This window comes from Curcuma longa, chromosome 10 (genome assembly GCF_044706935.1).
Source record: "Curcuma longa cultivar G26 ecotype Majalengka, Jawa Barat chromosome 10, ITB_CL_G26_1.1, whole genome shotgun sequence".
NCBI lineage: Eukaryota > Viridiplantae > Streptophyta > Magnoliopsida > Zingiberales > Zingiberaceae > Curcuma > Curcuma longa.
The window spans coordinates 2,971,449-2,991,611 of record NC_133870.1 but is presented as its reverse complement, the minus strand read 5'-3'; the positions used below and the strand labels follow the sequence as shown (position 1 = coordinate 2,991,611).

Below are 20,163 nucleotides of genomic sequence, written 5' to 3'. Positions count from 1 at the left end.
ATTGATTTAGTTTGATTTTAGTGACTATTTTTTATGTTTGTGTTATAGTTATATTTTTTTAGGTTTTGATTTTGGTTGCTAGTTTTTTTATTTTGTTTTAATTTAGTTTCTAGTTTTTGGCTTTTGAGTTTTAGGTTCTGTTTTGTGTTCTCGATATTATGTTTTAGGTTTTAGTTTTTAAGTTAATTTCTAGTTATTAGGTTTTGTTTTGAGTTTTAGATTTTGGTTCTTGAGTTTTTTGCTATTGCCCCTTCCCCCCATTTCATACCCCTACACCTCTTGCACTAAAAAATTGAGCCGAAGCACCGACAACCAAAATTGTATTTAGGAAAAAGAATAATTTATAAATAAGGGATAAAAAGAGTTGAATGTGATACCATTTTGAAAATTAAAGTTACATTAACTCTCAAATTGTTAGCTCAAATTTATGAGATTCTAACTCCTTTTGATAATACAATTTATTTTTCCTAACTAATTTTTCTGATAAAACCAAACAAACTTATTAAATAGAAAAAACTAAATTATTTTTTCAAAAAAAAAAACTAAATTAACTCTTTCAAAATAATAACAAACTCTATACTATTATATTTTCTACTTTTAAAAATTATAATAAAAGATTAGTGAATATTTTTACAGTAATCAATCACAAAAAATTAGATGAAATCAATGCATTTTGATTTCTACTCTAATTTGATTAGTAGAAAGGCTTTATTGGGCCGGCCCATCAAGATTTCCTTCTTGTCTGGCCCAATCTATGCATGTTCTTATTGGGCCGGTGGCTTTTAGAGTTTCTCCTTCAGTAAGTTGTAGATTCAGATGCAAAATTATGTGGCATCTACAACTACAAAACCCTATTGCAAACTCTATCATAAATGTCTTAATTTCTCATGGAGTCCCCGGGGCAATGGTGCAACGGTAGGACATCCGGATTGTAACTCAGGGACCCGCGGTTCGATCCCTAGCTACGGCGTATTTGCAGGAATTTTCCTCCAAATGGGAAATGCAATCAAAGAATGCTGGGCATCTGGATTGGCCGCCGTATGCGCTTCCCGATTTACCCTGATGGTCGGTGGGAAACTTCCGTGGGACCGGGCCGACCACCCCAGAGATGTGGCTACTGGGATTATCATTTTTTAATTTCTCATGGATCCTCGAGATACTGTTTACTGAGTGATGCTACTTGTCACAACATATTCCCATCACAAATTTGTGATGGGAATCTGGACCGTTCAATCACAATCACTCATTCAATCACAATCATCCATTCAATCTACGATCAGGATTTAATCTTAATTTTAAAATCCAACGGTGCAGATTCCCGTCACAACATTTGTGACGGGAATTCTATTGTAACAAGTAGTTTTTTCATAGTGGCAATGTGATTCGGGGGTAACTTATAGCACCGTGGTTTGATCGAGTATGCTTGAGGGCTTAATTTGGAGGAAAAGTTATATTGTGGGATCCACGATTGAAGTACCCTCTACAATGGTGGGAAAAAAAATATAGAGGTTGGTCTATTAGTGCAGATTGATAAATGAACTTAGCGATCAAAACATTCACATACATCTACATGTATATTCATCATAGACGATATATTGACATTCAGCTAAATCCATTTCCATTACCTAATTCATTAAGCTACACAATTCAAATCTATCATACATTAACACAAAGTTATATTTAAACAACGTACATGGTTCAAAAATAATATAACTCAAATCCATTACATGTCAACTCAAATCTCAAAAACTAATATATCCATCATCATCTCATCCTGCAATAACTATAAAATAATAGGTCATTAAAAAACCAAAAAATATCAACATATGATTCAAACTATACTATAATTTTTTATTTTGAAATAATCTTGCACATATATGAATCTAAAGTTAAAACTATTTTTTAGAAAATACAAAAACTAATCAACACAAGTTTAATTTGCTTTAAAAAAAGACATACCTTAATGATTGAGTGATAAACTATAGTATTAAATCAAGTTCTTCAAGTGCTGACATTTGATTTACATTATTCCTGAAACGATGTAATATAATTAGAAACACATATATATAATATAAAAATTAACAACTATTTTCCATGTTTCATGAGTGATCAATCAAAAAATTAAGTTGAAAGTCAATAAGCCTTAAAAGAAATATTGTTATTATGATCTATTTATCATCAGAAGTATTCAAGACCTATGTGAGTCAAAACGATGTGGTATTTGAAAATTTAGACTCCATCTATCTATAAATTATTACATTTGTCTCTCTACTAATGTTTTGACTCGATCTTCTATCGATTGTTGGTTGTTCACTGGCCTAAGATTGCTTTAATGTTGTGATTCGATCTCTCAATTCTTAATTTTCTTGAACTAACGCATCCACTTGTGTAAATGATGACACTACTAGAAAAAAGTTGATAGACAACGCTCCAAAGACAACGTTTTTTAGCAAAAGCGTTGTGGTTTTTCAATTTACAACGTTTTTAGTCAAAATCGTTGTCTTTTAAAACTAAAAGACAACGTTTGTTCAGAAAGCGTTGTCTATTAGCGTTTATTTTGGATCAACCACAACACTTTTAAAAAACCGTTGTCGAAAGCGTTGTCTTTTAGCGGTTTTTTGCCAAAGACAACGCTTTTAAAAAGTATTGTCGTTGAGGGTTTAGAGGGTTTATATCCAGGTATTTTATCGGACGAGTCCGCGATTTTCGTCCCTCTCTCGCTCACACCTCTAGCTCGTCTTCTCCCGCACGCCCCATTTTCGTGCCTGTATAACCCTGCAGGGTCTTTGGATAATTCTAAATTTTGATGAACTGCAAATGTTCTAAATTGTGTCTTTGGATAATTCTATGTATAAGTTGTAGGTTATCAGCTGGCTTTATAATGCTTACAAAAAGCGAACAAAAAACCTTGAATGTGATATGGAGGCATATATATAAATAAGCAAAGGATGAAGATGCCGAGTAGTCTACAGTATGACAAGGCACAAACATCAATGGGCTAAACCATTCAAAGTTATCAACCAAAACCTTATTTGGTTATCCATTCAAAGTTATCAACCAAAACCTTATTTGGTTTAGGTAATCGACGATTCCCAAGTAATACTTCATGCCCGACACATCAGCATACGTCAGCAAAAGAGGGCATCCAATCCGGAATCAAAAAACCAAGGAAAACGGAGGTTTTTCTTGATTCCGGGGTTAAGAAAATTTTCTTTCCAAAATTAACCCGTGAGACTCCGCGAGCGAAACCCTCCGCGAGCGAAACCTTAGCAGCGGGGCGATTCGAAGCCTTCGTCCGCAACGAACGATCGCAACCCTCTTCTCCACTTTCCAAGATTCGAAGCCTTCCCTTCCGCTTCCGATCATGGAGCTCCGAAGAAGGTTCCTCAACTCCTTAAATCCAAGATCTCGCACGCAGATCTATCTCCTACCGATGGGAACCGGAGCATGCGTCATGGAGGTCCTTGGAAGCCCCAGCTTCACGGCGGTCTGCCTCTTTGTCGCGCTCTCCTTATTTCCTGTTGGCCTCAAGTCGTTGTTTCCCGGGGTTCGGATCCCTGGGATCTGTCGCAGGAGGAAGATGCCCGTCCGGGTTTACATGGATGGGTGCTTCGACATGATGCACTACGGCCACTGCAATGCCCTACGCCAAGCTCGCACCCTCGGAGATCAGCTCGTTGTTGGGGTGGTGAGTGATGACGAGATCAAGGCGAATAAGGGGTCGCCCGTCACCCAGCTTCACGAAAGGTGCATATTTGAGATTTATCTTTATGTCGCTTGAGAAATTGGTTCTAGGTTTAGTGATTGTATTGCCTTTCTCTAATAAACAATAGTTTTATGGTAATTGATCAGATAACGACCATGTTTTATCTTTTTGCAGTCATGATATTGATTTCTACGGTAATTAAAGCTCTTTTGCTGTTTCTTTTCCATCCTTTGTCTCTACATCTTATATGAAGATATCTACCAGCATGCCCATTTGTAGTTGCTTTGTATCCATTTATTTGGTCCTTTTGTCGTTTTTTTATCCACCAAGCTGACAGGAAGCATCCCTATATGTTTGCTCCAAAAGCATTTACACATCCAAAATTGATTTTGGTGCAAGTTTATTTAACTTACTCTATTTTAATCTCAGTTTAATTTCCCGATCAGAGAGGATATTCAAGCATTTATCAACTTTATCATAGGTAGGTCACACTCCTCTGATTTTTATATGAATGTTCTCGTCCTATCATTTCCACACTTCATGCATATAGTGGAGTTGCAAACACAATTCACACGTTGTGAACAATCATGACATTTTCTTATTCGTTGAAATAGATGCTGAAGAGGAAGATATTAGTGAAGGTAATGCTCCATTCATTAAGATCCAAAAGAAGTACGAAGATATACTAATTTTTCATATAGTGGAAATATTTGTGAGTTTTTTCTCCATGTGAAATTGTTGTTCCTCGTGTTGGATCTTTTATTTGTTCTTTCTTTCTTGCATTCCATTCTTCCCCACTTTCTCTCCCTACTAGGACACATGGTGTTATACTTTGCCCCTTGTCATTTGAACTTGCTTTACTTATCTACCAATTCCTTTTACTTTCATCTTTCTAACTGTCAGGTTACATGAAATGACCAGTTAAAAGCAACTTATATATATGTACGAAAAAAATTTCATAACATTGATTATGTTCTTAGTCTTAGTGACATTGATTTGCCTTGTACAATTACAGTACATGATTTCGTTAGTTCTTTTGGTAATACATTATGTTTCCCTTTTGCTAGGATGACAATGGTTGGTGCAGTGAAGTAGGTTGATGAGGTCATTCAAGATGCTCCTTATGCTTTAACTAAAGAATTCATGAATAAGTTATTCACTGAATACAATATAGATTACATCATCCATGGGGATGACCCTTGCCTGCTTCCAGATGGTACTGATGCATATGCTCTGGCCAAAAAGGCTGGCCGATACAAGCAAATTAAAAGAACAGGAGTATCAAGCACTGATGTTGTTGGTATTTATCCTCGTCTTGATTTTATTTTTTCCCCTTCTAATTCACCTCACCTTTGACAGGGTTGAATTCTTTGTTCTATTTATGTATCTTATCCAAAAAGTTTATGCGATAAGGAAAGAACCCATCTGTAGCCAAGCTTGACAACTTCTCCGAAGAAGTATATTCTCAAGGATGAACACAAGCTTGACAACTTCTTCGCATTGGCGGCCAAAGATATTTAGGAGAAGTTATGTGTTGAAATTGCTCTCTGAGATCCATTCAGAATGAATTAACTATTTGAATTAGATTGTCATTTTGGTATGCATTGTTGGTACTTATATTTTGGATATACTTTTGGATAGTCGTGCTATCATTTTGAATAAAATTTCTTGGATGAATGTTATTTTGGATTGAACTTAAGTTATGTTTTTGTGAATTTTTCATTTTGTGTTTGTGTGAATATATATATGATTCAATATTATGAATGAGTAGGTGGTTGAAGTGTTTTGTATTTCTGATCTATACTTTGATTTGTAATTGTTTTGAATATGATTTTTGATATAGCACTATATAGAGCTTATCAAAATATGAATTGTGTTTGTGAAACTAGCTTTGTCAAAGAGTAATGTATGTCAAGTAATATTTTGCCACTGGTAATATTTATTTTCATGTATTCCTAGTTTGAAATGTAAATTTCTAATTGGTATTTTCAATTTCTTATCGATTTTTGATTTATTCAATTCGGTCGATTCGGTTTTGCTCAAATACTTATCTCGATTTGTTAGAGCCTCTCTTAAGATTAATTTAAAATTTTAAAATTTATAATATATATTATATTATTATTATTATTCATAATTTAATTTAATTTTAAAAATAATTAAATATTAAATTAATTTAATTAAAAAAATAATTATAATTGAATTAAGGGTAACATAGTAAATGTCAAAGTAAGTAATATATTAAAACCTTCAAACAAACAAGGTTTTGTCTCATTACCTAGTTTTAAACCAAACAACATTAGGTTATGTTTTATTCCCTATAACCTTGGTTATGTGATTACTTGGTAATCACATAACCAAGGTAATCACGGATGACCCTCAACCAAACGCACCCTTAAGAGCTGGAAAAAACTTATATTGCATTCTGATTTAACACTTGTATAATATTGTGGAGGTGACAAAGATACCTGAAGAAAAAAATCCTTCAAGCTAGGGAAGCACAGCGCAAGTAAGTAATTAAAATAAATTAAATTATATTTTAATTTATTGATATAAAATATAATTAATTAATTTTTTTTATTTTTAACCGTCTCATACGATGATAGCCAAGTATTCGGTTTAAGAAAGGCGGCTACGGGTGAAGAGTATAAATATCCTCGGCGTATCGCTAGCCCTAGCTAATTCGGTTCTTGAAGGTCACTTCTGAACTGCGCAGGCGCTGCCCGTGCCCCCCGGCGCCTGACATATCCCTGTCGTTTCCCAGTCCGTAAGGCGGTGAGATCTAGATTACGTACGGTCGACTCCGATGATGAGGTCCAGAGCTGCCAAGAACGCTTTCTGGCTCGCTCGAAGGTCTCTCGGGTCGAAGCTCGTCGAGGATGCTTCAGTTCCTACGGTGGAAATTTTGTCCCTCTGCATGTGTTGTTTCTTAGCTAGTTCTATGAGTTTCGAATTCGAAAGATGTAATTTGTTCAATACTAGTTCTTGCAGTTGGGGGAATCCTCTCGCTGGTTGGCGTCTGGAAATCGCTGTTCCTCTAGGAGTTTTTTCTACGGTAGGTAGGTTCAGAGCAGGCGAAACGAACGTAACCCTTTTCTTGTTTCAGTTTTCGTCTGGAACTAGCTAGGTCTATTTTGGAGCAATTTCTTTACTTGAAAATCTCTAGTTTTACGAACTAATTAAATTTGCAGTGAGATCGATCCGTGAAGCAACGAATGCTAGTACACTTCGCCGGAACTCGTTCCCGAAAAGGTTTTTTCATGGTGAGTCAAAAAAATTAATATTCGTTTTCTGTTTTGCGTCGCTCATACCCTGCATTCTGTTATGTACATGTAGGAACGCAATCACTGTCCGCGAGGGATTATTATGATGTCATTAATGGTGTTAATCAGAATGCAAGTGCTGCAGATCATATCAAGAAGGCCTACTATGCGGTAGGTTTTTGCACCTTAAATGCTTCTTCTGATTTTTTATTGATTTTGTTGCAAGTTAACACCCTCTTAACTACTAAATAGTAATTGTTACAAAAATTTTAAAGTGATTTTGCTTAAGTTAAAATAATTTTGATAGAGTTTAAGCAATTTTAACCAAGTTGGCAAATTAATAAATATTTTGATATAATTAATAGTGTTCTATTCTAGTAATTTTGATTAGAGCGAAATATTAATTATATTTTATCATATTGTAACAGCTAGCTATGAGATAGCTGTTATACGTTATAGCAGTTACCCGTAGCTGTTATACATTGTAGCAACTAATAATTGTAACTACTACAATAGCGATAAAAGGAGCTTCTGAAGCATAATTGAGTTGGTATTAAGGTGATAGACTTGTATCATAAGGCAAAAGTTTGAGTCACAACATTCACAATTAAAAAGTCCTCCCATTTAAGAGATCACTTAGTACTTGATTTACCTCCCTTCGTACTTATTTATCTTCCTTCGTTAAGTTATAAGCTTTCCTAACTACATGGTAACATGATATTACTTTTAAATTGATGATGCTTTGATAAATTTATATATCTTTAATTTTAATTATTAAATGACTATTAAAATATTTTTAAAATGTTTATAGAGTTTTTAAGTAGGATATTTACTGAATGTTTTTAATAATAAATAGATGACTTTCTTCTTAATTCACCACTGAATAAATTTAAAATATTCATATACATCCAAAACTTTTAGAATATTTATTTTTAATAAAATTTAAATCTTAATTTTTAAAAATATTTTACTTAATGAATGTTTTGCTAGGGATCCAGTGAGTCGGCGGAGCCCTTCTGTAATAAATCTCGCCCTCTTCTCTTCCCTCTCTGTCTCAGTGGGGGCGAGGTAAACGGCGACATGGCGGAGTACGACGAGGGCAAGAAGAGATCCAACGGCGTTACCGATGGCGACGAGGAAGGCGTGCGAGGGCCGATCGAGATCGAGCTCGACCCTGTCACCCCTGACGGAGGCGAGACGCTCTACTCCGTCCTCCGCGACTTCTTTGCCGGTGTCGTTTCGCCGCCGCCGCCCGCCCTCCTCCAGCGGATCAAGTCATCCGCCTCCGAATCCGCACCCCGCCTTCAGGAAGCTTCGCGAAACTCGGCGAGGAACCTCTGCCTCTGGACCCGCCGCGGCGGCCCCCTCCGCGCCCTCTTCGTCATCTCGGTATGTCGCGCATGTGGGGTTTGAGCGTCATTGAATGGTCCCTTTTTTTTTCTTCCAGTTCTACTATAGAGAAATTTGGACGGTGTTATCTCTGATGCTTTGATAAAGTCAAAAGTAAAATTTTTTAGGTTCCTTAAGCCATTTTTCAGCAAGTATCCGAATCAAGTGTGATTATGCTTTTCAACCTTGTTCCTTAAAAAAGTGCTTTCTTATTTGGGGTTCATTTTGACTTCTGCTATCTGTACAAAGACAGTTCTCAAAATACCAGGATAAATTAACTATGACTTTTTAATGAAATGATGTGGCACGACATAGAAACCCTTGACATGCATAAAGCTGAACAAATAGTATACTAAAAACCGTGAATTTGATCAAATCTAGTCTGCTCTCTTTGATATAATTGATTGATGCAACAATTTTGAAGGCTGATCTGTACCTGGTGTTAAGCTTCAGTTGGCAGAAACTAGGTTGATGTTTAGCCGTTTTGTGAACTGTTTTTCAATTAGTTTCTGGTATGTGTCCTTGTGTAGATGATGTGAAATTGGAACTTATCCAAAATCCTTTCTAGTTGGGAGGTTTCTGTAATTCGCTGCAGAAATGGAGCTTCATACTGTAGCTGATATCTGCTTGAGCTAATACTCACCTGATACATGATATCTGATACTTTACTAAGCTGGAATGTTCAGCTGAGTCTGTATATCTGCCATGCGTGCCACACATGGTCTTTTTCTTACTTCTCTTTTGCTTTTTGCTCTGCCCGAAGGCCTATTGTTGTCTTTTTGATAGATGGAGAGGTTTTATCTTGCTATGTTTCTTTTTTGAGCAAAAAAAAAAAAAAAAACTCCATAACAAATGTGCTTCCTCACATGATTCATTACTATTTCGTGGATTAAAATGTACTTTTGATTGTCAAGGGAGAACCACACCTCCACTTAGCTTCTTTCTTATCATCATGGATGCTGCATTTATCACTTCAAACAACCTAGGACCTAAAAAAGATGTACCCAAATTTTTTTTGTCATGTCCTAGTATTCAAAATCAAATTTGTATGCATCTTCATCTTGCCATGAATGATTCCATAGTTTGAAATTCTAACAGTTTCATCTGTGAACCACCATCCTACTCATTCATGTCCTGCAGTTTGATAACTGTGGTCATTCAGGATGCTACTGTAGAGAAGGAAGCATGAGGTTAAATCCTATTATTAGTTTTTGTTGTGAATTATGATATATAATGTCTAAATTAAAAAAAAGAAATCAAAATAAAAACCTGATTTATAAATTCAAATTCTAAGTAATGTAAATTGAAGTTTTTGTATAGATTATATACGTAATGGTTATGCATGCAAGTTACATGAAAAATGTTCTCTTCTGAATTTCCTAGTTTTCATATCTTCTTATTCTAGTATTTACAACATTTAACCACACTCTAGGAAGTACTATAGTGATTACAAGTACAATAATGCAACACCAGAAGTATCTGGTTTATGCAAATTAAAGATTTTTCATGCTTCGCGCCCTTATGACAATCTTGATACTTGAATTTCTCTATCTCTTACATAGGCAATATCTGGGGGAAAATTGTTTTAATTGTTTTTGGTTACTCCAACTGTTTCAATAATTTTCAAATATTGCTTTGTTGATTCATTTTGTTTCGATACACAGGACCATAAGTGAGATATACTTAATTCTGTCACATTTGTGGTCTGATTATCTGAGTCTGTCCCCATAACGATTAATATGCTTAGTTGTCACATTTGCACATTGAAAACCACTTACTAACTCTTTTGTGTATGGCAGGTTGGAACAATCACTCTTTTGGCTTTAACAGGGTTGCTGATATTTTTTTGTTTCTTGTTCACTGCAACACTAAATGCTGTTATTGTCTCATTACTGCTGTCCTTGGCGGCTGCTGGTGGTTTTTTGGCTATCTTCTTTGCATGCTTAACAGCAATATATATTGGAGCATTATCCTTTGCAGTTTTCATAATCTCCACAACAACCATCTCAGCTATCATAGCAGTCTTTGTAGCTACTGGTATGCAATAAATTGCTCTTAGCCTTTACTGTAAGTGTAGTTTTAAAATCCTATAGGATAAACCAAACTCTTTCCACCATCAACAAATAATGTGAATTGAATAGCAAGAAAAATAGTACTGATAATTATGGAGGTTTACTTAAATGTTTTATAAATATTCTGAGGTAACTCATGCAGGAATGCTTAAGAATTTTTAACTTAAAATTTTTAAAAAAGTTCTGCAAGTCTTGGAATATTTTATAAAAAAAATAAACTGAGGAGGGTAATGATGAGAAATTTAACAAGGGTTTTTTTTTTAGAGTTTTTCTCCTTCTAAAGAGGACTAGACTAACCATAAAAATTCATTGATTGTAAGTTTTAAGCCACATTTTGGATTTTGATATTGTAGTGTGACGCTAGTTATTGACTTTTTTTATTGTTATATTATATTATAATATGTTATCTTGCAATGAATGTTATGTGTTTATTTACGTCTTGCTTCGATTGATATATATATATATATATATATTGATATTTACTAATGTGCTTTATTGTATTATGTATTTTCTTGCAAACTGCAACATAAAATATGAAATTTTGTCTTGTTATTTGGTTACTTATGAGTTATCACTTATTTACTTGTGATTGTAAACTTATTAATATTCATTAATCTATTTTATTATATTATGTTAGTCATTTTGAATGTCAATATTGACCTATTTTGTTATAATATTATTTTCAAGTCTACTGCCTATGTGCTATGTAGTGGACCTACCATCTGAAATCTCTTTTAAGATATTGCATCATCAATATTCTCATTTTTGTTTTGTGTACGTTCTATCCTAAGAATCCTAAACCCAAGGGGAATATAAGAAGCGCACAGAATTTTTGAAGTTTTTTTTTAAATTTGGACGATCCATTCTTTATTCTACTAGCTAGATCTTACTTCTCAACTTTGTTTAATTTTTTTGGTTAATATTTAACGTTTTTGCTTGGTTAACTAGGATGTATTTAAGTTTGGTCTTTTGGTTCGTAGTCATTAAATGGTTCAACGGATTCTTGAATCTGAAATTTGGTCACATTTAATAAGTTATTCAGTGGACACATTGTTTATTTAGTTCACTGAATAGAGTTGAACACAGCTACAATCCTTGTACTTTTGTCTCATTTCTATGTTTGATATGTTGGAAATGTGCAACAAGCAGAAGATGTTAGCTTCAAAAGATTTTTGAAAAATAATATAGCTTACTGAAGCATGATTATTTTTCTGGAACTTTTTTACTTTCTAATAACAAAATATATAACCTGTTTGTTAGCTTATGTTTCTCCCACTGGATTTTTATTCTATTCACAATTCCAATATATATACACTCCATGGTATAATTGTGGCAGGATGGATTGGGTTCTTCTGGCTTGTGTGGCTTGCTGTTAAAAAAAGTGTGGACCTCACTAAGAAATCTGTGAGTATGACTAGCTCTGCTGTATCTGCATACTCAACTGCTTGGCAGGCAAAACGGGATTTGGCATCGAAAAGGGATTAACTGAAGACTGAACTTGTAAGCATCCCTATCCTATCTATGGTTCTCCTTGGTTAATGCATAAAAGCTTGTAAGATAAACACTGCTTCGGCGAACTGTTTCATACCTGCCTGTGGGATGGCACCCAAGTTGATTAGTTGAATTTAGTAGTCACACAGTAAGAACTCTTTATTGAACCAAACGGTTATTGTGAATATCATAAGATGGTTGTTTTTATATTTTGTATTCTAGTGCAGTGTTAACAGAATTTGATGTGTATTAATAATAAAAATCTATTAATACTACTGAGAATTCTATGTCACAGAAGGAAAAATTACCTGAAGTTGGAGCTTAAAAAAATTGTTGATGTGTTATTGCATGTGGAATACACGCGGAATTTATTCAATTGATAATGGTAACAATTATCACCATATATGTATGCATAAACAAAGGTTAACGATTGAAGAGGTAAACAAATAATATATCTTTTTGGTTAATGTTTGTGGTCTTGAATTTGAAATTTTATTTTATTTTAAGTTTTTGATGTTGTCATGAGGAACTTGATCATTGTTTATCAACTAGATTGACAACAGGTGGAGTGGCTTTATAGATTTATTTGATATTAAAACTTTGTTGACGTTCTTATCAAGAAATTGTTGATCTTAATTGTAAAATACAAGAGTTGATTTATGGATTTGTTATTTCAAATCTGAGTAGATGCCCAGGTTAATTTACTAGCCATAAAAAGATTCTACTGATTTATTGACATTGAACTCATGTTGATATGGATCCTTTGTGTAATCTTGGCTTTGATATTTGGAGAAAGAGTTTAAATTAAACTGTCTCGTGATTTAGTATATGTTGGATTTTTCTATGTGTGTTTTAAAAGTTTAGTTTCACTAAAAAATCAATGGAAGTATAATAATTTAAATTATTATAACACGTATATGAAAAATCACATAAGAATATACGCGAATGCATACATAATTATAGAAATAAATAGTATAATTAAAATAAACATATTGGATGACATGAAACGGAAATGACATCAATCAATAATTTTTAGAAAAGTTGTCTCTACTTGTATCCATGTTGAGATCTCCGTGAGATGATTTTGCTAAATCATGTATCGTGTCTTCATTTTGATATTGATTTGAGAGAGAATCTACGATTTGATTCGGTATTCGATGACTCAAAATAATCTGATGATACAAAACGATTGAATGGGAGCGATTAAGCCATTGTTTGAAGGTTGGATGGCTCGTTGCCTACTAGGGACAGCAGGTCTAATGACGTCATAGTTTCGACAATAATAATTGCTCATTGAAACAATAGCCAAGGGCAGAGGAAGAAGGACCTCGTGATTGGAAACTACTCCTTGTTATGACCGTCGACTGTAGCTCCCTTGGAAATCGGTGGCTGGCCTACTGAGGGAGGCGGTTGGCCGGTGGAAGAAGGGAAGCTGATGGCTGGCCCCTCTTGGACTGTGATGGCACCACCAAGGGTGCTCAGCGGCGGCGGCAAAAAGAGGAGGATGGGCAATGACGCAAGGAAGAGAGGGAGAAGAAGAGAATCAAAACCTAACTTTTAAATTTCTCTTCCAAGTTTAATTCACGAATTTAGAAGTCGTATTCGTTAGCCTAAAATTCAAATCAATAGCCTTAAGTTTGGTTCAAGACCAAATCATATTGGTTCAAAATTAAACCACCTTTTAATTACAATAAAACTAATTTGATTTATAATTAAATCAAAGAGGGTCCACATTGTCTTCAAAAGACGTGGCCCATCCGCACTTCTGTTTCAACAAAATATCTTTCATATTTGCCCTTCGTCTAATCCAACTAAACTCACTCTCTCGATCTGAAAATTCAATTTTTAAATTCATTTTATATATTTAGGATAATCTCGTAGTGCGTATGACCTTATAAGTTTTCAATTTATATTGGTCGTCCATAATTAATTATTAATTATAGATCGATCATGAATGACACTTAATAGTATATCATAATCCCCAATTAATCAAAAAATCACAGTTGATGTTAGAATCACTTCTGAACCCTTCAGCAGCTACAGTTGTTCGTGTGTTTATTCCTTTCACTCATCTTATACCTACTTAGTTCAAGACATGATCTATGTGTTAGTCCTCACTAGGCTAACTACGTCATACATAGCCCAAGCAATAGTTCCTTGTCCTACAAATTTAAATTACTTAAACATCTATCCAAGAGGATCATCTTTTTAACTTGTTTTTTGCTTTGACCAAAGACTTACGAATAACAATCTTGACAAGGGACCATACGATATATCTCCTAATAAAAGAAGTCGTGAATCCTTTGTGGGCTACTCAATCACCTTCGGGTACTTTAACTTATACCCAATCATCCCGGAGCCACACCTTGAAAGAGACGTTTGCTTAAGATGTCAAAGTATAAGTCTCCATGATCAAAATGACTTGAATACCTCAAGTTGAAGAAGACTTACACTCGAGCTGCAATGAAATCTTCATAGACATATATAGAACCATATAAAATCTCATGGTAGATTACATCTGATGAACTAGTTACTCTTAATCAACATCCATATATTAACTTACAACGTCCCAATGTTTTCATCCAGTTAAGATCGACTGCTTGGTAAAATCAAGAAGTCTAACATATATTAGTTTTACAGAATCGATGATGTCCTGTCTCATCAATTCATTGACTAAGAAATATTTCAATACGTATATAATTACACATATACAGATACCCACTAATTCTGATCCAATCACAATTTCTCTTATATTATGCATTGTATTGTGGACTTCATTAATTAAGTTTTAGATCTAATTAGTTACATAGAAAATGTACACTCAAATAGTGATTTTATTTCTCACAATATATAAGGTGGTTGTCTTAGGACACCTCTCAAATATAACATACTCCTTCTTGACCTAATGTCAATCGCTATGGTATCTAATAATATAGGCCTTTACATGACTCTCAAACTTACTTTGAGATAAAGGTTTCGTCAAAGGATCTACTAGATTCCTTACGGTTTCTCAATTTGTATTTCATTCCTACTAATGATCTCCCTGATCAAGTGATAACGACGAAGTACATGTTTAGATCGTTGATTAGACTTAGGTTCCTTAGCTTGAGCTGACCCCATTGTTATTGCAGTAAACTGGTAATGCTTCAACAATGCTCGAAATCACATCAAGTTCAATGACGGACTTCTTGATCCAAATCACTTCCTTTGCTGTTTCAAAAACTATAATGTATTCCACTTCAGTAGTAGAATCAACAACAATTTCTTACTTGAAACTTTTCCAACCTATTGCACCTCTATTTAAGGTGAATACGTATCCAAACTAGAACATGGAATCATTCTTATCCGTTCATATCACCTCTCCATATACCAAGAATAAATCCTTAGTTCTTTTTAAGTACTTAAGGATTGCCTTAACAACCACTCAATAATTCATGCCTGAATCCGATTAGTATTTGCTTATGACACTTAGAGTGTATGATACATCAAGTCTCGTACATAACATAATATATATGATTGATCCTATAGATGACACATATGAGATTAAAACAAACAAAATTGATTTAGCACCAATCCAATCAAACCTTTTAGACTTAACCAAATAAGACAACTAAAAATATGCTTAGTTGAGTATGATTTTTACTTGTGATCTTCAAACTTTATGTTTTAAATCAACTTTTAAAATTTAAAACTTACAAGTTTTAAAACTTATGTTTTTCAAAACTAGTTTTTGTTTTTCAAAACTTATGTTTTTAAACCTATTTTTCAAAATTTATGTTTTTTAAAATTAATCATTTTGAAAATCTGGACTTAGCCTACGTCTTCTTCTACAAAGTATACAAAGTATAAACTTATAGATTTAGGCAGTCAATATCTCACAAACACCTTAAGATTAACTTACTTGTGTACTTAGCCACTTAGAATGGTATGAGATACTTAGGATCTAAACTTGAATTTCAGATGCTTATGTCAGTGCATCATCATAAATCTGGACTATAAATACAAATTAACAGTGATCTGGTTAAGTGATCTATCATAGTAAATGACTAGTTGGAAATCTATACTTAATTTGACTAATTTAGTGAAAACTGTTATCTTCTGATAGTCAGTTATTAATAAAAGTTTGATATATTAATAAGGATAATTTTATAGATGTTGTTTTTTTAAATATTATATTCTACAATGCATGCTTACACTTAGGAGTTAGTTATTATTTGGCATTAGAATCCATCTTAATCTTGAAATTGTCACTTAGAGCTTTCTTGAATATACTCTTTATTTTTAATTTTTAAAAATCTTATTAAGTTTTGAAAATAGTGAGTCTCCTATTTTTAATGTATGTCAAAGGGGAGAAAATGAGGAGGTTTAAAAGTTTTAAATATTTTCAAAAGATCTTAATTTAAGGGGGAGTTTTTAAAGAGATATTAAATTAAGGGGAGCTTATTATTGAGGGGAGTTAACCTTCTTTATAAAAACTTTTTTTTTTATGAAAAATTTAAACTTAACTTTAAACCAGGTTGTCAAACAGCAAAAAGGAGAAGATTATTGGTGTAGGGAGCACCAGAATCGAACCTATGTTTTGATGTTGACAAAGGTCTAAAGTTAAGTATTATTTGTGAACTGATGAACTAATTTAAGTGTGCAGGTAACACAACAGGCAAGTCCTAGCTGGAGGCTAGGCAAGGAAAAGTCCTAGTTAGAGACTAGGCAAGGAAGTCCTAGTCAGGAGGACTAGGCAGAAGTCTTAGAAGATCAAGGACACCAGGTGGAGGGACTCAATGGTGTCTAGAGGACCAAGATCGAGTTAGACCAAAGACTGGGGGTCAGAGGATCAGATGTTGAGCAGAAAGTCCAAACAGATTTGGAGGACCGGATGTTTGACAGACAAGTAAAATCTCATGAGAGCATTAGGTGAGGGTGCATTCCCGTAGAAGGGAATAGTAAACGTCGGTTAATAGATAACATGGCACAGGGGTTTTATTACTGACCTTATTCACTCCTAAGTATTCACAAAATCCCTTTATTAACAATTAAATCCTACACTTAACACATGAATATTAATTATACATAATTCACAAATTAATATCTATCATACACCTTAATCACAAATTTATTCAAACAACATCCAAATTAACAATCTCATCCCAAGTCACATAATTACAATTAAAGAGTTAGCACAATTACTAAGTACAATACTTTCACAAATCTATAATTTATTCAAATAGACATTTACCACTAAATCTAAGTTACCTAAACATCTAATTCACTTAACCCAAATCCATATGCAATTTCTACAATTCAATTCCATTCCTATCGATTTCAAAACAAACAACAAACACGTTCTTTATCAACAACTTTAACAACCATAACATCCATTCATTTACATAACCTTAACATGAACTAGTTTATTTCCAATAATTTTTTAAAGTACATACAAGAAAATATATTCAATTCACTTCCTAAACAACAAAACACATTCCATTTCCAATATTCTAAACAATAACATCATCAAATCACCTTGTTCAATTACAAATACATCAAACAACCAAACATACATGGTTACATTCAATTTTAATCCAATAACATAGTCACATCAAGAACAAATTTATACCATTATCCATTGCAAGCATCAAACAACAAAGCTAAACATCGCACTATGTTTTATTCAACAACAATAAACAAACCTATCAAGTTTCATTACCAACAACAATAAACCAACAACACGCTCCATTAACACAATTGCACAAGTACATATTCATTTATAACTCAACCAACAATCTATGAACCTCTTCTAAATCATCCCACTTGCCAAGATAGAAGATGCTACCACACCAAATGCTCAAAGTGGAATGGAAAAGAAATGGTGGCTCATGCCAAGGGAGAGTTACAAAAGTAAAGGAGAAGGTATACTCTCCCAAGATAAATTTGAATTCAAATTTATTTTCCACATGTAGAACAATATATATTTTTATACATCTATGAAAAAGCTTGGTTTCAACTGTCATGATAGATTTAGGGTTCATATGCATGATAACTTTAGAAGAATATTTCATTATAAGTATACCTTGTCTAATGTTAGAAAGGTAGAGAAAAACCTAGGAGGGAACCTTAAGAAGGGTAAGCACATGCCTAAGTTTAGGGACCTCCAAGGGAAATATAACAATTCTAGGATGAAAAAATTAGAATTTGAAAATTAAGCTTTGAGAGCAAAGTTTGATGACTTCAAGAAGACCCTAAAATGGTTTATGAATGGGTCCAAGAAACTTAGATACCATTCTAAGTAGGTAAAAGTCAAAGCATGATTGATCGAATTTTAGATACTGATCATATCATTACCAAGAGCCGAGGTACCTTCATATGTTAGGGTATGATTATGGTAGGGGTAGCCATTTAGAGTGAACAATGCCAAGGTGAAATGTAGACCTAGGAAGGTGGCTAGTGATGGAAGCTCTAGGGAGAGCTCCATGAGGTATTTGGGACCCATGGTCTTTGGATCCCAAGAAAGAAATGTTTGGGATATTAAAATGGTCCATAGGATGTGTCAATATGGGGTTAAGAATATGTAGAGAACTCAATCATAGGCAAAACATGGAATTGAATTATAATTGTATGCAATGCTAAAGAAATTGATGCAATGAATGTGTTTTAGTTTAGAGTTGACAAATTCAATGGGTTGAAACCAAAATTAAGACTTTAGAATCAAGGTTCATTGAATCATTTATCTAGCATTGAGGAAATAGTCTAAGTTACAAATTTATTTTTTTCAAGTAGATAGTGGCAGGGCGCCTTCACAGTTTCTCAAGCATCTAAGGATTGAGTCCCAAGCTAATTATTGGATGATTTTCTCTCAATAGATGGTTGACCCAAGAATGTTGTGTAGGACCGGTGGGCGCGCTAGAGGGGGTGAATAGCGCTCGTCATTCGTTCTTTCTATTATAGAGACTAGCAACGGAATTAGATAATGAGACAAGGATACGCGGATTTTACTTGGTTCCTAACTCCTCCAAGGTTAGTACGTCTAAGACCTATGCACGGGAAGATACCCGTCCATTATTGGTCTCCTTTTCAAAAAATTTTTGGAGGCGGAGAAACTCATCTTATAGTCCAATAATATAATGAAACACAAGTGCAAATAGTAAGACTTTACAAAAACCCTCCCGTGTAATTGATTCAAAAGTCCTTGAGCGCAGCACACCCTTCCTAGAATTTCTCCGGTTGCACGAGTTGGAAGACGTTCATGTTCAGCATCTCCACAGGATGAAGAATGAGGAGAATTAGATGCCTTCCTTGTGGTGCACGTTCAGACCCTTATATAGACTCTGCCGGGCGCTTGGATTCTTATCCGGATGCCTAGATCCAATTCGATCCAATCTCTTCGATCTTTATTGGGGTCGATTCTTCTTGATTAGGGCGCCTAGATCATCCAGAAGCGCCTGGACCATCTAGGGGCGCCTGAACCGTCCGGGTGCCTGGAGTAACATCCAAACGCCCTCGGATCTAATCAACTTGAGTTTGATTTGAGTTGACTCCGAACTTAGTTCGATTATTTCTGTTTGCTCCTCCTATGCTTTTTTTAATCTTGCTTCCACTCTAAATTTCTACAAGATAAGCATACACACAAACACAGCAATTAAGCCTACTTGTAGTCCATCTGACCTACTAGATTTACCTAAGTCTTACCCTATAGGCCTAACTTACTAAGTTTATCCATGCCTAACTTTCAGTTATGACTAGTTACTTCCATAGGTAGACTTCCTATCTGTCAAACATCCTGTTTGGAATTTCTCTTGCCTAACTTCCAGTTAGAACTAGTTACTTCCATAGGTAGACTTCCCATATGCCAAACATCCTGTTTGGACTTTTCCCTTACCTAACCTCCAGTTAGGACTAGTCACTTCCATAGATAGATTTCTCACCTGCCAAATATCCGATCACCCTTGACCTGCTTAAACTTTCCCTTACCCAACCTTCAGTCAGGACTTCCTTGCCCAACTTCACTCACCAAGACTTCCTGCCCAACCTCCAACCAGATCCTCCTTGCCCAGCTTTACTTACCAAGATTTTCTGCCCAGCTAACCTGACTAGGACTTCTCGCTAATCTTCTGGTCAAACTGACCTAACTAGACTACACTCACATTTAAATATTAGGTCTTATTTCAATCAACCCTTGGTCAAACTGATCAAACCTGAGTGTATTGTCAAATATCGAAACTTTAAGGACAAACTAGTGCTCCTTTGCACCAAC

The 20,163-nt window shown here is 34.5% G+C and overlaps 2 protein-coding genes and 1 long non-coding RNA gene across 3 annotated transcripts; all 3 read left to right on the top strand.

The window, feature by feature from the left end:
• Positions 1-3,364: 3,364 nt before the first annotated feature.
• Positions 3,365-5,181, top strand: LOC141836089 (ethanolamine-phosphate cytidylyltransferase-like). Its single transcript, XM_074723498.1, has 6 exons — positions 3,365-3,747; positions 3,881-3,900; positions 4,321-4,418; positions 4,774-4,783; positions 4,881-5,006; positions 5,120-5,181. Exons 1-6 carry the CDS (start codon positions 3,365-3,367, stop codon positions 5,179-5,181), a joined length of 699 nt encoding a protein of 232 aa, XP_074579599.1.
• A 1,341-nt stretch (positions 5,182-6,522) lies between these two features.
• LOC141835798 (uncharacterized) lies at positions 6,523-6,937 on the top strand. The gene is made up of 3 exons (XR_012602426.1): positions 6,523-6,599; positions 6,695-6,758; positions 6,895-6,937. It is a non-coding gene; the product is annotated as an uncharacterized LOC141835798 (long non-coding RNA).
• Positions 6,938-7,966: 1,029 nt separating this feature from the next.
• LOC141836261 (uncharacterized) lies at positions 7,967-12,156 on the top strand. The gene is made up of 3 exons (XM_074723702.1): positions 7,967-8,355; positions 10,155-10,392; positions 11,764-12,156. Exons 1-3 carry the CDS (start codon positions 8,047-8,049, stop codon positions 11,910-11,912), a joined length of 696 nt encoding a protein of 231 aa, XP_074579803.1. The 5' UTR covers positions 7,967-8,046; the 3' UTR covers positions 11,913-12,156.
• The last annotated feature ends 8,007 nt before the right edge of the window (positions 12,157-20,163 follow it).